The 21883-nt window shown below is 46.3% G+C and overlaps 6 protein-coding genes across 6 annotated transcripts; 4 read left to right on the top strand and 2 right to left on the bottom strand.

Annotated features, from left to right (window-relative positions):
- Positions 1 to 732: 732 nt before the first annotated feature.
- On the top strand, positions 733 to 1545 carry N7487_003030 (A4/G1 family peptidase; the record flags this gene model as incomplete). The annotated part of the gene is made up of 1 exon (XM_056870777.1): positions 733 to 1545. The coding sequence occupies one exon, from the start codon at positions 733 to 735 to the stop codon at positions 1543 to 1545; it is 813 nt and encodes a 270-aa protein (XP_056735561.1).
- A 2461-nt stretch (positions 1546 to 4006) lies between these two features.
- N7487_003029 (uncharacterized protein) lies at positions 4007 to 4339 on the top strand (the record flags this gene model as incomplete). Its single annotated transcript, XM_056870776.1, has 1 exon — positions 4007 to 4339. The coding sequence occupies one exon, from the start codon at positions 4007 to 4009 to the stop codon at positions 4337 to 4339; it is 333 nt and encodes a 110-aa protein (XP_056735560.1).
- A 1707-nt stretch (positions 4340 to 6046) lies between these two features.
- On the top strand, positions 6047 to 6745 carry N7487_003028 (uncharacterized protein; the record flags this gene model as incomplete). Its single annotated transcript, XM_056870775.1, has 2 exons — positions 6047 to 6131; positions 6483 to 6745. The coding sequence occupies 2 exons, from the start codon at positions 6047 to 6049 to the stop codon at positions 6743 to 6745; spliced, it is 348 nt and encodes a 115-aa protein (XP_056735559.1).
- A 3310-nt stretch (positions 6746 to 10055) lies between these two features.
- N7487_003027 (glycoside hydrolase family 1 protein) lies at positions 10056 to 12134 on the bottom strand (the record flags this gene model as incomplete). Its single annotated transcript, XM_056870774.1, has 12 exons — positions 10056 to 10200; positions 10266 to 10509; positions 10560 to 10717; positions 10782 to 10878; positions 10928 to 10943; positions 11006 to 11089; positions 11155 to 11251; positions 11305 to 11372; positions 11424 to 11621; positions 11672 to 11724; positions 11784 to 11989; positions 12061 to 12134. 12 exons carry the CDS (start codon positions 12132 to 12134, stop codon positions 10056 to 10058), a joined length of 1440 nt encoding a protein of 479 aa, XP_056735558.1.
- Positions 12135 to 12708: 574 nt separating this feature from the next.
- On the top strand, positions 12709 to 14449 carry N7487_003026 (uncharacterized protein; the record flags this gene model as incomplete). Its single annotated transcript, XM_056870773.1, has 5 exons — positions 12709 to 12786; positions 12851 to 13001; positions 13058 to 13490; positions 13565 to 14231; positions 14279 to 14449. 5 exons carry the CDS (start codon positions 12709 to 12711, stop codon positions 14447 to 14449), a joined length of 1500 nt encoding a protein of 499 aa, XP_056735557.1.
- A 1360-nt stretch (positions 14450 to 15809) lies between these two features.
- Positions 15810 to 16670, bottom strand: N7487_003025 (alpha/beta fold hydrolase; the record flags this gene model as incomplete). The annotated part of the gene is made up of 1 exon (XM_056870772.1): positions 15810 to 16670. The coding sequence occupies one exon, from the start codon at positions 16668 to 16670 to the stop codon at positions 15810 to 15812; it is 861 nt and encodes a 286-aa protein (XP_056735556.1).
- Positions 16671 to 21883: the final 5213 nt, after the last annotated feature.

Raw genomic sequence — 21883 nt, 5'->3', positions numbered from 1 at the left:
TTATTCCCAAGTCCACATTTATACACCTCTCCCGCCTTTTCTCCTGGGCATTATTGCTTGTTGAAAGCTTGGCACTCTTATCACTGACAGGCTAATGGCTAGGCGACAAGGCTATATTAGCTTCTAAGCCACAGTCACATCAAGTTGCTGTTGCTGACTTTGTCCTAATAATTATCGGCAACGCGCCCTGAAGAGAGCGATCACTACCCCATTAGTCTGGGGTTATCATTCCATTATTCCGCGATGCTTGTTAATCTATTTCAACATCTCTAGGCTCCGTCGGGAACCCGGAGGGCTACAGCTTGTATCATTTTAGCGTACATGGGAAATAGACAATGCCATTGGACTCATACCCTAGTGTTTACTGATTATGCGTGAACCTGATGCACGAAATAGGAACAATTGGAAGATCTCCGAACTTGTGACCTGACCTTGCCAGCAATTGCGCGGATAAAGTGAAATTCTTCAGGCTACGGTCCATCTTGGGGTTATCCATCGGTCTCCGACGGTATCGGAAGATATGAGGCGATGTTACATTGAGGGAGACGTGTTTAATGTGCATTAGCTTGAGTACTCGGGGCATATTGTCTTTTACAACATACTTTTTAATGAAGCTATAGCTAGACATGACAGCTATATAAACGGCCTCTTCCCTGCGATTATCTTGTTATCCACACAGCCAAGCAAACTCCAGTTCTTTCCACCAAACAGTTCAATCGTCCAACCTGCACCATGAAGTTCTCTGCCACCCTCCTCAGCGCCGCGTTGCTCACAACGTCGGCCATTGCCTCTCCTCTCAGCGAGCGCCGCTCAGCTCGCAACGCTGCCCGCGCTGCGGCCCGAACTGACCGTCTCAGCCACCCGCCTTACAAGCCAGACACCAAGGAGCTCCTCAACCTGAATGCGACGACCGAGGAGCAGTACAGCTCAAACTGGGCCGGTGCTGTCCTTATTGGTAGCAAGTACACCTCGGTCAGCGGAGAGTTCACCGTCCCCACGCCTAAGCTCCCCTCGGGTGCTTCGTCTGGCGAGCAGTACTGCGCCTCTGCTTGGGTCGGTATTGACGGCGACACCTGCAGCAGCGCCATCCTCCAGACTGGAGTTAACTTCTGCATCGAGGATGGCGAGGTTTCCTACGACGCCTGGTATGAGTGGTACCCGGATTACGCTTACGACTTCTCCGGCATCCAGATCTCCTCTGGGGATGTGATCAAGCTCACTGTGACCGCTTCCTCGAAGACCTCCGGCTCTGCCGTCATCGAGAATGTCACTACAGGCAAGACTGTCACCCACAAGTTCACTGGTGTTGATGATGGAGACCTCTGCGAGACTAACGCCGAGTGGATTGTCGAGGACTTCGAGAGTGGCGGCGAGTTGGTTCCTTTCACCAACTTCGGAACTGTGACATTCCGCAACGCAGAGGCTACATCTGGTGGCGAGACTGTTGGCCCATCTGGATCTACTATCATGGATATCAAGCAGAGCGGCAATGTTTTGACCAAGTCTTCTGCTACCAGCAGCAGTGTTACTGTCAGCTATGTCTAAGGTTAGACAGAATGATTCAATCAACCCTTGCCGCAGCATTGGATGATTGGAAATGCAACACTGGACGAACTTGGTATGTGAATGAGGACTGGGAGGATGGGAAGGAAACAGATTTTGGCAAATAATGGGAGATTATATGATTCTATTTCTGAGTAAACTAACATTTGAAACCTCGATTTCTCCTAATTTACCTCCAATGATAATTTATCCTAAATATAATATAGAGTTAGCCAAAATTAAGTTTTTAATGGCTTTCCATTGAATAAAATCCTATAAAAAATAGAAGTAAATCATGAGTTTTAATGATCAGTTAAAGTAGCATATGGTTAACGTATTTCACCAGTGAGCTGCGCACACCCACGAGCTGCGCACCCCACCCAGCCTACTAATTTCAAATGTAAATATGTCAACCAAAACTCCATTAAATTAAATACACTAAAATCATAATCTATCTGGACATGTTTCTCTTCTATGCCCTGGCAATCTGCATATTCCACAGGCCCGGGGGGGGCGTATACGTGGCTGTATAGCTAGTTCTCTAGGTATGCCGGCGCCAGGGGGAGGTGCTTCAGTTGCTTCCTGTTGCTGCATATTTAATGCAGAGGCTTCTTGAACTGAAAGGCCTTCTTCAGTAGGAATAGGCCTTCGGGATCGAGTACGCTTTTGCTTATGCTTCTCGTTGGCGGCGCGTAATTCCTTGATTTCTTGCGCTTGTAAAATATGACTTTGTAGCTGGAGCTGGAAGCCTTTTATAAGCTGGTTTAATGCACGATCTGATGGGCTGGGCGGGCTTCGAGATCTTGTACGAAGTAAAGCTTTGATTGACGAAGCTTGTCGACGTAGATCTTTCTCTGTAAATGGAGTTTTTGGCGTAAAATTCCGGCTTGATTCACTCCCCCGGCTTGGAGGGGGGGTTGGGGTTCGAAGCCGAATATTAAGCTTAGAGATCACTCTCTCCGGTTCAAAAGGGACTAAACCGGCTGCCCCGAAGCTATTTTTAATAGTCTCCGGTTTAAAAGCTTCAATTCGTGCGAGAGGGTATGCTTCGAGGAAGTCAAGTTTGTCAATATGATTGATCCCGTTCCGCATCTTAGTTTCAACCATCCGACCGTACGCACGTTTTAACACCGCAAAACAACTAATATCTAGAGGTTGTAAAAGATGAGACGAATGCGCAGGCATACAGATTGGTATCACCTTATTTTGCTCGCAAATTTCGTCAAATTGAGGTGTTAAATGACTTCCGTGGCTATCAAGTATCAAAAGCCGGTATATCCCCTTTGTACGCGAAGTACTAGGAATAAAGAGCTTCTTAAGCCACCGAAGTCCAATTTCATCAGAGGTCCAACCATTAGGACTGACTTCGAAGCGCCAATCCCCCCGGAAGGCCGTCAAACCATGATTCAATAAAGACTTTGCCTTTAAAAATCACACACGGAGGAAGGGCCCATCCAGAAGCATTCGTACATTCAATTGTAGTCACCCATTCACGATTTCTAGGTTGTAAAACCGGCCTCCGACCGTAGTATTCACTCCTCGTAATAACCTTCGCAGTTGCAGTCAATCCCATTGCAAAACCGGTCTCATCAAAGTTATAGATATCGTCAGGGTCGATTCCAAATTGAAGGATTGTCTTTTGAACTAAATCAAACCACTCCCCAATGATTTTAGGGTCTTCGCATTTCGCACGCTCGTAGTTATAACGTTTCGAGAATCGAGAGGAAAGAAGAGGACGTCGTTTTACGAATTTCGTAACCCAATTTTGGCCGACCGAAAGAAACGGGGTAGTTCCACGCTTTTGAAGCAGAAGATCCGCCATTTCTCGTACCATAGAGGGCCGGGGGGCTGCTCCACGTAGATCCATAGAGAGAATCCATTTTTCAAGAGATTCCTCCTCAGTTTCAGACAATTTATGGTTGTTGGCGCGTGTTTCAGCGCGAAAGGTAGTCCCACGAAGGCGCGTTCGAAGGGTTGATTCGGGTACGTCAAAACGGCGCGCTGCTTCGCGAAGAGCGCTGATTTCTTGCCTCTTAATAGCCTGTATAGCTAATAAGATTCTACCCTCTCTCTCCATTGAATTTTGAGAAGATTGAGTACGAATTGGTGGCATAGTGGGTGGTTGAAGAAGAAGGGGGTAAATTAGTTGACGCGTTTTAGGTGGGGTGCGCAGCTCGTTGGTGTGCGCAGCTCACTGGTGAAATACGTTAGTTTGCGGTTAGTTTGTGGTCTTTGCGGTTACCTTGCGGTTACCTAGCGGTTATCCAATAGTTAACCAAGAAATAACCGTACTACTAGATAGCGGGAACCAATTAGCTTACAGGATTAACCAGCAAACTATAATTGCTTTTGATATCTATTGATTCCCCCCGGTCGCAACTTATTCCCTTTCATCCCAAAGCGAATCCCTAGTAAGTTTCCTTTTCTCCCAACTAGACCCCTACTACTTCGGCCTTTCTTCATAATGGCTTATTCTCAAGTATCTGGTTTTACCGATCAGTTTTCTGAGGCTGACTTTCTACAGTCAGACGATCTACCTACCCCTAGCAATACCTGCCGAACAGCCACGTCGGTTGCCCTGTCTGATCCTCGCCAGTCTTCCCAACAGCTAGCACCATCCTCGTTAAAACGCGTTGGCCCTCGGTTCCACCAGATCTGGATACTGTACGATACAAATCCTGAGATGGAGCAATCCCGCTTACAATTTACGGAATGGTGGCTACAGACCGAGTTCGGAGTAAAGGAGGATGCTAGAGCTTCGATCGGCTGGGATAATGAGAAAAGATCAAGTGTTTAGGATGAATTTGACCAAGTTGCACACGAGAAGACTGGCGAGCCAAAGATCATGTGCAAGCGCTGCCACACTACCCTTACTCATCCCCAGTTACGCCGCGGAGGAACAAGCCCGATGAATACGCATCTTAAAAGTACTACTTGCAAGCCTGGGCTGCAAAGAAGAGGGATTGATCAGCTACTACTCCAATCGGTCAGTTTAAAAGTTATCTCATTCTTCTACCACTATTTACTAACTCTCTTCTTATTCAGCCCCAGACTCGATCGCCACAGTCCTTCTCTGAAGATCTTCTTATCCACCATCTTCTCCAGCTCATCACTATTGCCCGACTCCCATTCCGTATACTTAAGCGTCCTGAGTTCCAACAACTTTGTGATGTCATTCAACTAGCTCCTTCCAAGATTAAACTACCCTCTGCTCGGTCTATTCGTCGTCGGCTAGACCTAGAGGTTCAACAAGAACAACAGAGTGTGCTTGATAAGTTACCACAAGAGAGCAGACTCTCAATTGCATTAGACTGCTGGACATCACCCTTTTCCCAAGCATTCATGGCAATTACTGGCTATTTCCTCGATAATGACTGGGAGTATCGTGAGGTCCTTCTTGGGTTTGAGCCACTACATGGTCCACATACTGGAAGCAATTTAAGTTCCGTCGTTATCAACATTCTTGAAAAACACCAGATCACTGATCGGATATTATCGATCACGACAGATAATGCAACGAACAACAATACCATGATTAATAGCATCCAAGAAGAGATCAAGGTACAAGGGATTGGTGACACAGGGGTCTTTCGGATTCCATGTCTCGCCCATGTGATTCAGCTGAGTCTTAATCAATTACTGGGGAAAATGAAGGCAACACCCATTAATGATGAGACTGAGATTGAGTGGTCGGATGAGCGTGCATACTCAACACATCCTAAGCGCACAAACAGAGAGATAGTTGATACTCTGAATAAGGTAAGTCTTCCTTCCTCTCTTTTACTACCAGATCACTAACTTCTCACTCTATACCTAGATTCGGAACCTTGCTATCTTCATCAATGCAAGCCCACAGCGCCGCGAAGCCTTTTTAGGCCTTCAGACCGAAGAGCCTCATCTACTCCCTATTCAGGATGTCCGTACACGATAGAATTCTACCTTTCTAATGCTCGGCCGTGCAAAGCGACTACAGAAGACCTTCAAACGATACTGTCAAACCCATGGATACCCCCAATTCCGCCTTGACAAAGAGGAGTGGCGCCAGGTCGACTACCTACTTTGTATCACCCAGCCGTTCTTCAAGTTCACTACTGCTCTTTCAAAGTCAAAGGATATCACTATTCATCTCATCTTTAGCATCTACAATAAGCTCTTCAGTCACCTTGAGGCCTCCGAAGAGCAGCTTCGCCGGAAGAGGATTCCCTGGAAGCAAACTATGCTTCAAGCACTTCAAGCAGCAAGGGAAAAGCTCTCAGAGTACTATAAGATGACTGACCATGAGTGCTATAGTGATATTTACGCAATTGCAACGATCCTGGCACCTTCGAAGAAGCTTCGCTTCTTTAAAACCAAGGATTGGCAAAGTGATGTTGACTACGCTGGACGATACCGTGGTCGATTGGAGGAGGAATTCTGGCGTTATAAGAGACGGCTTTCAGACAACAATAGCCCTCTATCACTTAGGGCTTTAGCTGGTTCACTCAATACCGTGGATGAGATTGAGATGCTTTGTGACTCCCAGAATGCTCTTCAACCGGAGGAGCCCCAAGGGAACAATGATGACGAGCTTAATCGCTATCTTGCTAAAGGTAAGCCCCTACCTATGCACAAAGAAACTCGAGAAATTAGAACTAATAAGCTAGGACTGATATCTCAACATCCTCGCATGTTCTGGAAGGAGCATCAACAAGAGTTTCCAATTCTTGCAGCCCTTGCACGGGATATCTTGTCTATTCCTGCTAGTGGTGCTGGTGTAGAGCGTCTGTTTAATTACGCGCGTGATATCTGTCATTATCGACGTGGGCAATTAAAATCGGAGACAGTTAAAGCGCTAATGCTTCATATGTGTGCAACAAAATTTGAGGTTGAACAAAGGGAGATTGATTTCACTAAACAGCTCATTTCAGTTGGGGAGTCAGCTCTTCTTGAACAGGAGACAGGCTCATTACCACCCCTCCCTTCTCTGGATCCTATTAGTGATAGTGAGGAGGCCGAAGATGAAGATACAGTGACTGAGATTCCCTCTCAGCTGCAGCCTCAGGTTCAGAGTGAAAATACTAGACCCAAGAGACCTCGGAGTAGAAGCACTCAATCCCAGGAGGAAGTCATACCTGAACCGGCTGATCTGGAGAATACACAACGACCTAGTCGAGTACGGAAGAAGACCAGGATGCCAGAAGGATTTGAAATCGGAACCCCATAAGTGTATAATAAATCAAAGAAGTGCACTATTATATTAAATTATTTATTTACAAAAAAAGTTGACTTGCGTAAGATACTCTATACTGACGAGATTAGACTGCGACATCGCCCGTCCATGGGCACCTAGGAGGTGCCCAAGGCCCGTCCACGGTGGGCCTTGGGCTATTTGGATTTTCGAGTGCCCGTCCATAACGCCCAAGGCCCACGGGCATGCCCACGGCGGGCATGCCCACGATGCCCACCATTGCATAAAGTCACCCAAAATGGACGTATAACTCGCTGACTTTGCATAATAAATAACTGTTATTTACACCTGTTTTGCCAACTCCATGTAAAATGGCAGTTTTAATCTACAACATCTATAAATTTTACTGAAATATCTATGTATATGAGAAACTAGTATATATATGATACGAATTGGAATAAAATTTTAATCGAAATACATCATATTGTGTGGTATTTTTATTAACTTATCAAATCATACTGTAACAGCTTGAAGATATATATTTAAGTCAGTGGTACATGCCTGGCATTTTCTATAAGTAAAATACTACTTATGGATTCTACTTTATCTCTCACTCTAGTATATTTCTCATAGGTAGATCGAAAGATAATTAGTATAATTCTTATTTTATAAGCTTATATCACTAAATTCTGTCAATTATATCACTCAAAGACTTGTGTTATTATTCTGGGAGTTTTAAATCCTTCGATTGTAACTCAAGATGGGCGTTTAGGTATGTTCCCATGGGCGTGCCCACGGGCGTGCCCACGGGCATGCCCATGGACAAAGACACTTATAGCCAATCAGCTTATAATATATAGTGGGTCTACACTCAATTTACGATCTATCAGATCTATACAAAGCACCCCTTTTACTAGTAATCCTCGTTTCACACGGTCGCAAGTTACCTATTGTAAGTTCAGATCACTCACTCTCCTATAGTCGTTATATTATCCCTTACATCACATTAACCATGTCCCAACCTAGTGCCTATACCGCAGGGCCTTCTTCACTTCCTCCGAGCTCCCAACCAGACCTCTCCTACGTCGCCGATATATTTGATCCTAACCTTAATCCAAATATTGATCCCAGTCTCTTCAACAGCCAACAGACTTCTATCTCACTGATAGAGTCCGAGTTCACTCAACCGGCTATTCTTGATTGCTCTCTCAAACGCGTCGGCCCCGATCGGAGAAAGCAGTTTATCCTCTACGACGCGATGAACAACGCGTCCAAAGTAAAGTTTATCGAGTGGTGGCGTACCACAGTACGCGGCAGCAGTACTGAGACACAACAAAGGCTACGATAGGATGCAAAACACATATTAGATGTCTGGGAGAACTTCGACCAGGTAATGAATTCCCAATTCTTTCCAGTGTTGCTCGCGACATTCTCTCTATTCCTGCAACAGGCGCTAGAGTTGAACGTCTTTTCAATTTAGCACGGGATGTCTGCCACTACCGACGTGGGCGGCTGAGTACGAAGACAGTCCAGGATATCATAATGTTCCGGTATAAAACCCAGTTCGACATTGAAATAGAAGAACTACCCGATGAGGATACGTCCTTGGATTCAATGCAAGAAGCAGACGAACAGAGAGAGGCTAAGCTTACCACTGACATGCCTGAACCAATCAGCGATAGTGAGGATTCCGAGGATAATGATCCTGTTGGACTGATCGAGTATGAGTTTATGATGGAGAGTCAGCTTCCTCGTCCTTCTATAGTGCTAAGTACGCGGAAGCGACAGAGAAGTGAGCTAGTCGACAGCGAAGATAAGAGCAGTCCTCATCTCCCTCATTATGGAGATAAGGGTAGCACTCAAAAGCGCCCTGGTTTAAGAGAAGCAAGGAAGCGTGGCAAACCTAATAATGATCAATTTGTATCGTATTAGTGTAAATATATGAATATAATGAATGCCTAAGTCATTATGCAAAGGCTTCCAAGGCTTATTTCTGACCCCGGTCAAAAAAGTGACAATGTGTCAAGTTGTTGTATAAAGGCTTCTAAAGCTCATTTCTGACCTCGGTCAGAAAATTGACAGTAGTATCAAGTCATTGTACATGTAATCGAATTACTCAAAAATACAGAGAAAAAAATGCACAAATAATGCAGGTCACGAGGTCAAGAAATTCTGCTTACTAAAAAGGCCCATGGGCGCCCACGGTGTCCATGGACAATGGGCCCTAAGGGTAGGGCCCGTCCATGGGCGTATGGATAGTGCCCATCGCCCGCTTACATAAGGCCCGTGGGCACTGCCCACCCGCCCGTCCATGGGCGATGTCGCAGTCTAGACGAGATACTAGAAAAATACCAAAAAGACTGCATAAAAAATCATCTAACCAAAAGGTCACGAGGCTTAGCCTGTTTGCTATGTTTATCTAACCATTGGTTAACCAAAACCGCATTGCGGTTTTGAGTTGAAGACCGCAACCAAACCGCAAAATTTGCGGTCTTGATCTGAAGACCAAAACCAAATGGTTTTGGATATGGTTGCGGTTAACCATGGTCTTTGCGGTTAGTGCCGCAGTCTAGTTATGACGAACCTAGCTTGGGTTACTTGGGGCTCCAGTACTGGGTTGGAGGGTTGGAGATCAGGCCTTGAAACCTAACCCAGATTGGGTCTGGGTTTTTGGGGTTTTGCAGAAGCCTGCTACCTATGGCTGAGCGCAGGTATATCAATACAACTTAGCATCCCCCATCAAAAGAATTCGGCCTTGACCTCAAACTAGTAACGTAAGACCCTCCCACATGGCTATTCTAGATTCTGATCTGACATTTATATAGATCATAGTACCGGTTCAGAAGATCCACAATATCTGATCAAGAAACCTCGAGGTTTTGGGATCTTAGGCGGGGTGTTTGGCCCACTGGGCCCCTCCCCTGTTGAGTCGGAATAAATTAGGAAGTAATCCAGCAAATACTGGAGTTAAGTAATTTGGCTAAGTTGCATACGATAACGAGTCTCAGAGCAGAAACGGAAGAGAATTCAAACTTGTTCTTTCTAAGTGGTAAAACATATAACTTTGCCAAAATGGTGAAAATTCAATTGGCAAGAAGGAAAATAGGAACGTTGAATTCCTCATCCGAAAGTGTGAACGTTGAGGATCAACATAAAAAAAGTAAAGGATTCTGACATTTATATTTGCTGTGTAGATCAAATTGCGTTCTGGTGATGCTTTTTTGGCTTTCTGCGGGAAATACAGTGGCCATAGGAATTGGGCATGACCGCGCAATGCTAAATAGATTTAGCAATTCGGCAACACACACCCTCATGCCGACAATCAAATAACGTGAGGCTCGGAGAATTACTCGCGTTTTCCATGCACCGTATAACGCCAGATAGAGTTGAGAAGGCTAGCCGATTTTTTGGGAATGCGCTTATATCCGGCCTCACGATCCACAAATGTGACTCCGAATCGCGGCTGGTAGCCGTTGTGCCATTCAAGATTGCTATATTGGCTGTTAGTGGTGAAATAAAGGCCAGGCTTGTAATTCAGAAACAGCACACCACTCACTCGAGGAGACTCCAGGCGTGATATCCTGCAACCTGCACCCCATCCATTTTCACTGCGTCACACAGGGCCTGGAAGTAATTGTTGTAGTACTCCTGTCGAGCGGTATCGTCTATAATAGACTCAATAGCCATGCTGCTTTCATTTTCCATGGCATATCCGTTTTCATAGACAATGATGGGAATGTCTAATGCTTTGGCAAAATGATCCCAACAATAGACAAGCACCTTTCTGAAGCCCCAGGGAACTATTGACCATTTCTTAGCTCTGCGACACACCGTAGGACGACTGACTCACCAGTATGCGGGTGGCCGTTATGGCCTCGTCTCCCGATTAATATTCCATCTTTTGTCCATGACTTCTCTACTTCATCCATAGTCCATATATCCAGCTTAGATCCAGGCTCTAGGATCCTCCCTGTAGCGTAAGACGTTCCATAATGATTCACAGAGAAGCTAGATCAGATAGGCGCCGTGCATAAGCGACTGAATATCCGGTAAGGCGAATTGGGACACTCACAAGTCTGCAGAACCATTTAACATTTGCAACTCTTCCTCGGAGAATCGAGGAAAAATGTCACTGTGGCGATCCCAAGCATTCGTCTGCGTACCGAGAACTATCCAGTTTGTAAGTGATAGATCATTTTGCTACGGCCAATGACCTACAGATAGGCTTCGCAAACTATATGTCCATTAAAATTGTCAGTTTATAGCCTGCAAAGAAAGTGCTATAGGGGTCTTTACCCAATCAATGCATCTCTCTGTGGCGAGATTAGCAGCCTGCACAGCCGCAGGGGATTCATCAACAGGCTCTACCCATTCCATATTCTGTATGAAGTCAGTATATGCATAGGGTGTGATGGGCTCCTTAGAGAGGACGGAAGGCATCGCACCAGAGCAATCCCAATCTGACCGTCCTGTGTCATTTTAAACTCTTCACGATAAAGACGAGCGACGTGGCCATGAACGAGTATACAGTTGTGTCCAACCCTTTTCTTGTTAGTCATATCGTGCACCGGGGCTCCCCAGTCAACTTTGCCCACCTGAAAAAGTCGGGTTGAGTCCAGTCTTCAGCAAGACCCAAAGAGTACAATATCGTAAAGATCCAAGGCTTGATTGCAACGTTAGGAAATCTTAGTTTGTGGAAAGGAAAGTCACACACCTCGTTGATGGTTAACCATCGTTTCACCCGGTCACCGAAGGTCTCGAAGCAGAGCCTCGCAAATGAACAGAAATCTTCAACCAATTCTCCACTGTCGGCTGCCGCAAACCCTCTGTACCGTCTCTGGAGTGACAATGGAACGTCATAATGGAACAAAGTGACCGTCGGCTCGATTCCAGCTTCCAAAAGCCCATCGATCTAAAAGTTTAGCTTGCAATCGTGGAGATATTATGAACAGAAGTACGCACGAGGTCATTGTAATACTTGATTCCTTCATGGTTAACCTCGTCTTTCCTGCCTCCTGGTCGCGGTCCTGTTAGCTAAATGATGTATAAAGGACCTGCAGTGACCTTGACGTACCGAGAGGCTTGATTCGCGACCACGATATGGAGAATCGATATGAATTAGCCCCATACTGCTTGAGAAGTTCGATATCATTTCTCCACAAATGATATGAGTTGCAGGCAGTGTCACCATTTTCCGGCGAATCTCTCAAGAACTCATCCCAAATGGATGCCCCACGGCCACCCTGAGAAGTTGCGCCTTCGATTTGGTAGGCTGCCGATCTGAGTAGCGATTACTAGAGGTCAGAGAAATGAAAACAGGTTTGAGGATTCTCAAAGCTGGGTTTACCTACGCATAGCCGTGAAGAAAGGTTGCTGGTAGAATGCTGGAGTACTCCGGATTCTCTGAGAGTTTGGCGAACGTCATCCTGTGTCTGGCTGTTGTATTGAACTCCGTATGTCTCGTTCTGCTGCCAGCTATTTGTACCCGAAAACTTCGGAGGAGGAGCATATTTGTAGGAAATAATAGCTTATGATATTATGATACTTTCCGAGAAAGGAAGGACGTACTTGGTAACGGGCCCGGTGGGTCCGGCGGGTCCGTTGCATAAGTTAGTCCAATAACTTACTGTTCATGGTCAGGAGTGGTCGAACTCGGGACTCTGTTCCGACAACACCCGCAGACTCCGAGGCTCCCCACAACCATATCGGGTCTCTCCACCTACGTCGGGCCCGTCGGGTCCGTCGGACTCGTCCGCCTTATCAGTTACGAGGTATGAGTGACACTCACCTCAGTTTCTCCAACCTACTATCCCCGGTCGCATCTCGTAACCTAAGTTTGGGGCCCCGGACTGGATCCAGACCATATCCTGGAGAGGGTGGGGGACGGCCGCACCGTTGGAGACGCCACTTTGCCCCTTATTTTCTATAAAGAGTTCAATTCGCCTGTCAAGAAATTTTCTGTTACGATAAGGTATTCCCAACCTTTCTATTTGCCCAGAATGTTCGACTACCTCGCAGGAACGACAGTGACCGGCTTTTTCTGCATGGGCTTAGCGTCTGCAGGAGCACTGCTATTTGTATGTATTATTTTACCTTGGACTGCCGCGATATACGTGGCAGATATAGTAACAACGACAATAGGGTATTGACAATGGCTGGTGGGGGACCCTGCTTGGAGCGGAGGAATTTCTTCGAACCTATGGGTCTTGCGAGACTGTGAATGGTGTACATCTCTGCTCTTTATCGACTGCGCAACAGTCTGCAGGGAGCTCAGTTCAGTCAGCTGGGATAAGTATGGTTATCAAGCTCTTGGTTGGCCTCGGAGAGTTCTAATTCTTTTTTCTGCAGTGGCTGGCTCGTTGATCTCAATATCCGTAAATAACTGGCTCGGCCGCAGGAATTCTCTCCTCGTGACAGGGGTCATTTCTATCATCGGAGTACTTATCGAAATTACAAGTGCCGTCGGCGCGTCAGCGCGCTTCTCACAGCTTGTGGTTGGCAAGACTATCGCAGCTCTAGCAATGGGACTTTGTGCGAATGTCGTCCCTATTTATCTTTCGGAGACTTCCACAGCCACCGCTCGAGGCTTTGCAGTCACTATGTATTCGAACGCGCAGGTACTTGGTTCCATTGTGGCCGCGGGCACGGTATATGCGACCTCAAAGCGAATGGATGCAGGCTGTTACTATATTCCGATTGGCATCCAGCTTCTTCCACCACTTTGTATGATCATCGGCTCACCATTTCTTCCTGAGAGCCCCAGGTGGCTTGTACTTAAAGGGTGAGCATCTACCTTCTTTCCTCATCAGCGTCTTATTTTCCAATACACTACTGAGACAATCATCAACCGAGTAGTCAAACCGAGCGTGCTGTTGTTGCTTCTAGCAGGCTTTTCGCTTCGAAAAGAAACAATTTTGATGCCCAGGCTTACGTACGAACAATTGAAGTGGCGATTGAAGAAGAACGCCTTAGTCAACAGTCTTCGGGCTGGATGGACCTACTTCGTGGATCCGACCTCCGCCGTTTACTTATTGCAATCGGTGTTCAGTGTCTGTGTCAAGCGCAGGGATCAACCTATATCCTGAACTACGTTGTCTCATTCCTCAAGTCAGCTGGTATCGCCGATGTCTTCCCAGTCATCATGGGTATGTACTCTCTTTATTATGTAGGTATCCTGGGGGGACATTATTTGCCTGATCGGTTCGGCCGTCGCTCCTTGCTTATGTCGACTGCCGGAATTTGTGGGGTGTGTCTTTTAACTATTGCCATTATGATCACTGCAATTGCCTCACCCACCGCTGCTTCCCGCAAAGCGGCTATTGCCTTGATCTTTATCTGGGAATTAATGTTTGCAGTTCAAAGCACTGTCATTTGGATCGTCACCACGGAGTGCGCTCCTTCTCGAAACCGGGAAAAGGTGCTGGCAATTGCCGTCTTTTTCGGGTTTGGAATTTCCCTGTTAGTTGCTTCGGTCTCTCCGTACCTCCAGGATGAAGCCTATGGCAATTTAGGTGGTAAAATTGTAAGTTCCATATACCTTCATCTAGAAATGTCAACTAACATATCCAGGGTTTCATATGGGGGACATTCTCAATAATCGCTGTTATTTGGACTTTTTTCACAGTTCCTGAGATGAAAGGTTTCTCTCTAGAGGAACTTGATCACCTGTTCAACCGCCAGGTCCCTACACTAAGATTCAAAAGATATCAGTTTCCGGTCGAGAATGGTCCCGAGAAATGATTGGATGTTCTCTGTGAAGCTCAGAACGCAGACTATTTAAAGTGCAACTTTGGGCTTGGTGATTAAATATATCGACAAAAAGAACCAGAAGAGCATTGTGAGAAGTGCGAATGCAGTAGCTTGAGCTCTCCTTGAAGTCCGAAACCTTTGTCATTAGATGGTTGCTTAACAAAATTCGTATATCGACGACCGGCCCTATTCCCTGTTGTCAATTGGTATGCACTACCCCTACCAATCGTTGAAAATCTGGCGTTCATAGTGATCCGGCCTTGGCATTGTTCGCTTCTCTTCCTGGTGGCGTGGATAAGTTTAGTCTTCTCCGCTGTGAAGCTAGAACCCGTCCCTAGAGCCTATGCTTCGAACCGTGGTATGTCCTCGGATTGGATTCTCACTAAGTTTTCTTCGGCGGTCTAGCCAACCCGCCAGCAGAAATAATCGCCGATGAAGGCTATGCCCCGCCGTGGAAGTCGAGGGGCTGATCGGATAGGTCGCAGTTGAAGAAAGCGAAGAGTATAGGTGATAAGGGGGAGCCTTACGCCAGTCTAGCATTGTGAAGTGGTGTTATGTCCGAACTATAGTCATCGAATTTAATGTTGGCCCGTCGTCCGGAGCGTTCTGCGAGTTAGGACAGTAGCTTAGCTATAACTGCCTCTAGTAGTCTACCGAGAGTATTAAGAAGTGAAATTGGGGGATAGGCCCCTGGAAGTGATTAATCTGGTTTCCCGGGTTTTCGTAAAACAACAATGCGGGCGCTCCTCTATCATTGGGAGTAATATCCTAGCTTGATCGATGCTACGAATATCCTAGTGATGAAGTATCCTAGGTGTCTCTATAGACATTTTCAGATCAGAATAGGGAGAATGTCTTCCCATATCTTGATTATTCTCTCCTCACCAACATCATCCAGTGGCATATTTACTATGCGCACTACGACCTTCCCTTTACCCACGGCAAAGACCCAACAAAGACTCTATACACTATGTCTAACAAAAATTAGGGCTCGCTAAGGGAAATCTATGTGTTTACTTGAATGAACATAAGAAGGAATTCCTAGTACTTACGAGACTACCGTAGCACAAGATACTCCCTTGATTCCTGCTAGTGGAGCTAGGGCTAAAGCGTTTACTTAATACTTACGATAACAGGGCGTCCGGAAGAATCCGGGTCGATGGGGACACAAGTCGAAAATACTGCTGAGTAAATCATACCGCGCGCCAAATGGAAATCAACAAGTCTGAATTGCTATAGTGCCCCTAGCTGGCAATTTAAGTTATGTGGGGATGATAATGACTAATACTTGTGGGAGATCATCTTCCGTTCTCCACTGCTGCTACTGTTCCGTCAACACTCAAGGCTGGCATCAGCGAAGTTTTTCAAGTAGACGATTGATGGCCAAAGCAGTGCCATGCACATCTTCAATGATTATCATGTGGCCGGTGTTGAGGAGGTACCGAAGCGGGGTTTTCCCAGAATTTGCGATCAACCCAACGAGCTCGTCTGTGACATGCACAGGAGAGATATTATCCGCCAGTCCCCCTATCACACATGTCGGGCAGGTGATCGATGAATAGTTTGGATCAACATGGGTGTCGTCACATAAAGCATCGCACATCTGCGCATATCCTTCTGGATTGGTTTGAGAGGTGACAGCTCGGAGGAGAGCGCGAGAAAGCCCAGCAGTTCCTGGTGGTATGTTGTAATCCACCCTCTCGTCAACATCCCAAAAAAGACCCCTTGATCGGGCTGCGCGAGAGAGTTGCAGCGTGAAGCTCTTGGCGGGACATTCGACTGCTCTAGTTCTACCAGCCCCGATGACAAAGAGGGCGTCCACCCGACCTGAAAACTGGGCTGCAAACATCATGCTGACAATACCACCTGCACTGTGTCCCACTAATATAGCTGAAGAAATTGTGAGATGATCCATCACGCCTCGAAGTATCGCTACAAGGATCGGCATTGTTACTTTCTCTGTCGTGTTGTTCAGACTGCTATGTCCATGGCCCGGCCAGTCGATTCGCACCACAGTGTGAGTCTTATAAAATATCTCCATAAGCGGATAGAAGACATTCGTATTTGCACCCAATCCGTGTGTCATGATCATATAAGGGCCATCGCCGTCAATTTCGACAAATACATCAAAACCGACGACGGAAATGATCGCAGACCTTCTTTGTTGATTTCTGAGCACACTCCCGGGTACAGTCACAGTTTTGTCGTTCATTGCTTGGGTCAAGTTTGAAGATTGGATTGATAAAGAAAGGGCGCGTATTGCTTGAAGATGGACCCGAGATAGACGAATCCTGGATTGAGATTGGTTTTTGGCAGGGAACACAGCTCATATCTATGAGTTGATATACCTTATTTTCGTAAAAAGAAATAAGAGCAGTGTGGCTATTCCCGCTAGCAGAAAGATCTGTTGGTAATCTCGGCCGAGAATAGTGTGGTGGGTTAATAATTGCTGGAGAGGAAAGAAACACAAATTTCGGCCGAGAATTCCCCATCAACATGTACCTTCGATTCACTGGTTTCTGGTCAACATGCGTCATTTGTCTTTTTCAATGGCTTTCTATGAAATAGATTGATCGAAGCAAACTCCTCTTCAGACCTATAAAACGTTCCACTACCTACGCAGGGTTGATGCTCAGCAAGGCTAATAAAAATAGCGGTTTTGGAATCAAAGGTTTCTTCATTGTAAGCCTCGTGAAGCGGACGTACGAAAACCCAAACCGCTGGTTGGTGGTTCCAGTAAACTTGACATTAAACATCATTCCATCTCGCACCCGCCCACCTTTTACCCCAAAAGCAATGCCGAGAAGAGCCTCAACTCGCGACAAATGTCTTAAAGGAAGGCTACTGAAGCTTACAGTACAGTGGGGTTAAAAACGAACACTCGTTCGGCTGCCACATGGTCCATTAGAACTGTCCCGCGTTTTGCCCGGTCGCACCGGAAACCGTATGGACTGTTCGAATCTCTCTGCCCCCAATAAGGTCTCATTTAGAATTAAGCAATAGTCAGCTAAGCGAATAAGTTACGCTTGATGTTACGTTCACCTATAGAGGACTAGGGAATCACCAAACCGGGCAGCTCTTACTGTTAAAAATACTCCCTCTCGGCTTCACACTGCACGTCCTATCATCAATATTACGTGCAGAGTGTGATCATGTGGCCTAGTTCAAAAATAAAGAAGCTGTTGAATCATCTCTTTGTTAGGGGTATTTTTTTGAGATTCTGCCTCGTCTTCCACGACTTCTCGTAAGTTTTCCTAATCGACATGAAAGTAGCCGTAGCTTGTCTGTGGGTTCCTGAAGTATGTGATATTCTACCAATCAGTGTCACCAAACATGGCCCCATACACATGTCGGAGCATGACGACCGGCATACCGGGGGATTTATTAATCCTACACATTTTTGTAATTAATGTTATGTAATCATGGCTCCATATAAATTGTACCAAGAGCCGATACAGAAATACAGAGAGTTGAATACCACTGATTGGACCCCTACATTTACAATACAGACCAATCCGACAGTTATGAGCCCGGTTCGCATCGAAGAAAGCATTACTATTTGAGATATAGTATCTAGTACACTACTAGAAGCCTGCTTTCTACCCCTTGAAACCTCCTAGCTACCCCTGAATTAGCAATTGTGAAGCTATTCCCAGCTACCCCTGAATCCAGCAATGGAGGCAGCATCAATTCTCTCCGCCATGAAGGGCGAAAAACTGAAGGACTCGCCGCAGTGGCTCACTTGGTTTGCAAAAGTGCAGCTATATGCCATGCAAAAGAACGTATGGGACCTTTGCAACCCAGATCCCCCGACGACAACCGAATCCCAAGCAATAAGATCTATACCTCTCCAAGAACCGGTGGAACCGGAATACCCAGAGGACGGCGATGACAAGGATCGAAGGATTTGGCGAGATCGAATGGACGTGTATAAAATGAAGTACACGAAGTGGGAGAAGCAAGCAAAAGGACTAAGTGATGTCAACGAGTACATCCTTACCTACCTCGACCCAATGCATCACCTTGCTCTGATCACATATCGTACTCCGTATGAGAGGCTTGTATACCTAAAGACTAGATTTGCTCGGTCAACGGCGTACGAAGAAGAAATCCGTATGAATTGGAAGGTCTTTGCCATGCAGAAACCAACCGGTGATATTGAGCAGTGGCTTCAAAAGTGGAATTCACTAAGAGAGCAAGCTATTAGCCTCGGCATTAGCGATGCAGATTCCAATCGAGACTTCCTACATGCAGTTAAAGAGGTACTGCCAATCTGGTGGCAAGGAAAATACCAAGAGATTGTTATGGATAAGAAGAAATATGACACTCGAGATCTTCTTGAATCATTCCGTGCAATGAATCGGGAGATAGGCGTCAAAACTGTGACCTCAACTAATGCTCCAAAAAGTGCTTTTTCAACCTGGCAAGGTCATCGAGAAGCAAAGCCGGAAGCGAAGCAAGAGAAGCTTCCATTCGAGAAGAGAAAATGTCCATGTGGCAATGGTCATCCACACCACAAGGTGGCCAACTGCTGGCTCATGAATGAAGCTATACGCCCAGAAGGATATACCCTAGACGAAGGGAAGCTAGAGAGAGCTAGAAAGAAGCTAGCAAATGATCCAGGGTGGAAGCAATGGGTCGACAAAGCTGTCAATGAAGCTAAATCAAAGCATCATGAATCTGCAAACCACGTTAGCTTCGCCACCACCTACCAGAGTAAGCAACAGGGCAGGCCTCAGAGCAGGCCTCAGAGCAAGCCTCAGGGCAAGCCCCAGGGCAAGCACCAAGGCAAGCTACTAAGTGAAGCTATACAGATTGGCAAGCATGCACTCTCAGCTGCAAAGACTGGCGAGCTCTCTCTCCGCAATCGATGGATTCTTGACACTGGGTCCAGTTCACATGTATGCAATAACAGAGCACTGTTTATTGATTTTACGCCGGAAGTCATAGATTTGACAACTGGTGACAGTACTACGCAGGTGCTAGGGAGAGGCAAAGTTCGACTAGTCGGCAAGCATCCACAGAAAGGGAGAATGGAAATCACATTGAGTGATGCTCTCTACTCGCCTAGCTTCCATACAAATCTAGTGTCGTACGCGATGCTAAAGAAGAAGGGGGGCACCTGGTGTCAACGTACAAACTGCATCCGAGATCCAAAGGATCTACCTGTTGTCAATGTACATCTATGGGACCAGTTTAACCTCTGGATTTTCGATGAACCAGGAGAGGTTCTACCGCAACAAGCATATGCCGTAAGCGCAAGCTCACTAGTACCGGTACCAAGAGTATCAAGAACGTCAGTAAAGCCGCAGAAATCAGAGGCATCCCCCGACGTCTGGCACCGAAGACTTGCTCATATTGAGCCCCGTGCCGTAGCTAAGCTTGCTACTATGGTAGATGGTATAGTCCTCCAGGAAGCAGAGCAAGAAGAAGCTTCATTATGCCAAACCTGTCATATTGGGAGAGCACCAAAACAGATCTCTCGCCGGCCAGTAGGACGTACTTTTGGACGATTTGGAAGGATCCACTTTGATCTCATACAACTGCCGCTAGCATACAATAGACACCGATGGATATCTCATTTCTATATGGAAGGAGTACGATTCCATTGGATAATGACACATGAAGTGAAGCCTGAATGCCAGCTGGCGATCAACCAGTTCGTACAGCTAGCAAGGAATCAGTGGAATCTACCTATCAAGGCATTTCACTATGACAATGAAGCTGCAGCAGGCAAAACAGCGGAGCACAGTTTGACAAGCGATGGTATCTTGATATATCATACTCCACCCGGCCACTCAGAGATGAATGGGTATGCCGAGAGATCTGGCGGGATGATCATTACCCGTATGCGTATGCTCTCTCTTGAAGGCAAGCTTCCGAAAGACCTATGGCCTGAATTCGCAAGCGCTGCAGTGTGGTTATTGAATCGCACCCCTACATACATTGCTTCTGAGAACAAGTGGTTAATACCATGGGAAGAAGTAAGAAGAGAATTTGCTCCAACAGCCCCGAAGATCAATCTAGCAAATGTTAGATTATATGGAAGTTTGGCGTACTGCCGCATTGAGAGGCAGATCCAGTCAGATAAGATGAATCCAAGAGCAGAGGTCGGCTTCCTAGTCGGATACTTGGCATCTAATATCTACAAAATCTGGTTTCCACACAGTGGGAAAGTGAGGTATATACGAGATGCAGTCATTGATGAAGCACGTAAATACTCGCCGGACTATGAGAAATCTCAGCCTATTCCACTACCATTAGTGAGAGAGCCAGAAGAGATTACGCCCGACGAAGTGGCGCAAATCATCAACCATCAGATCGCTAGCCAGGAAGCAACTAGTACGCCGGAAAGTGAGCATCAAAACCGACAAGATGAAACCGACGATGCTCTACCAGATGCTCTTCCAGATGCTCTACCAGATGCTCTTCTAGATGCTCTTCCAGATGCTCTACCAGATACTCTACCAGATACTTCACAAGATATTCAGCTAAGTGAGGTTGACTACCGAGAGATCACCCCACTTCAGGGGGTGAGCAGGCAGGCATTAATGCCTACCCCAATAAGCCTACCACCTATACTTCTGACCTCGGTCAGAAAAGAAGCCGGTGAGATCCAGGACATACAGAAGGATCAAGATCCATCACCATTAACCCCACCAAATGAAGAAACTGGCTTACAGCAAGGGGTGGAAACTGGCCCTGATCAGGGGGTGGATACGCATGATCTAGATGATCAACTGCTCAGTGAAGATCAGGCCCATGAAGAAGCCTATGAAGAAGCCAATGAAGAAGCCAATGGAGAACCTAATGAAGAACCCAATAGAGAGGTGGAAAATGAGCTAGAAAGACAGCTCCAGGCAGAACTGCTAGCACCAAGCAGAGAGATCTCCAGCAATATAGATGCCAGCAACATACTAAGTGGACGTCGAATACGCAAAGCAAAACAAGATGACGATTTTGCATATGCAACCACTATAGTACAGGGTATTGACGAAGAAGAGCCACCGGCTCTACTACATGCATTTGCAGCTGGTCTATACGCCGAGAAACCAAACGCTCGCCGCCATCGAGATGATCTCCCACCACCACCCAAGTACTGGAAGGATGTCATAAATCATCCTTTTCAGCAAGGTTTTCTCGCAGCAATGAAGAAAGAGATCCACTCTCTATCTGAAAAAGAGACATTCGAAGTCATTGAAAAGCCAAAGGATCGAGGGATACAAATCCTTCCCTTACTATGGGTTTTTGCATACAAATTCGACCAGGACGGTTACCTTTTGAAATTGAAGGCTCGAATCTGTGTTCGTGGGGATCTTGAGACGATTACCTATGAAGAAAAGAGAGCTGCTACGCTAGCAGCAAGAACAGCAAGAATGATCTTTGCACTAGTCGCTGCCTTTGACCTAGACCTCCGTCAGCGAG

This window comes from Penicillium crustosum (assembly GCF_028827405.1).
Source record: "Penicillium crustosum strain IBT 35664 chromosome Unknown utg000001l_segment0_segment0, whole genome shotgun sequence".
Lineage (NCBI taxonomy): Eukaryota > Fungi > Ascomycota > Eurotiomycetes > Eurotiales > Aspergillaceae > Penicillium > Penicillium crustosum.
The sequence above is the reverse complement of the archived record's forward strand: the minus strand, read 5'-3'. Positions and strand labels throughout refer to the sequence as shown.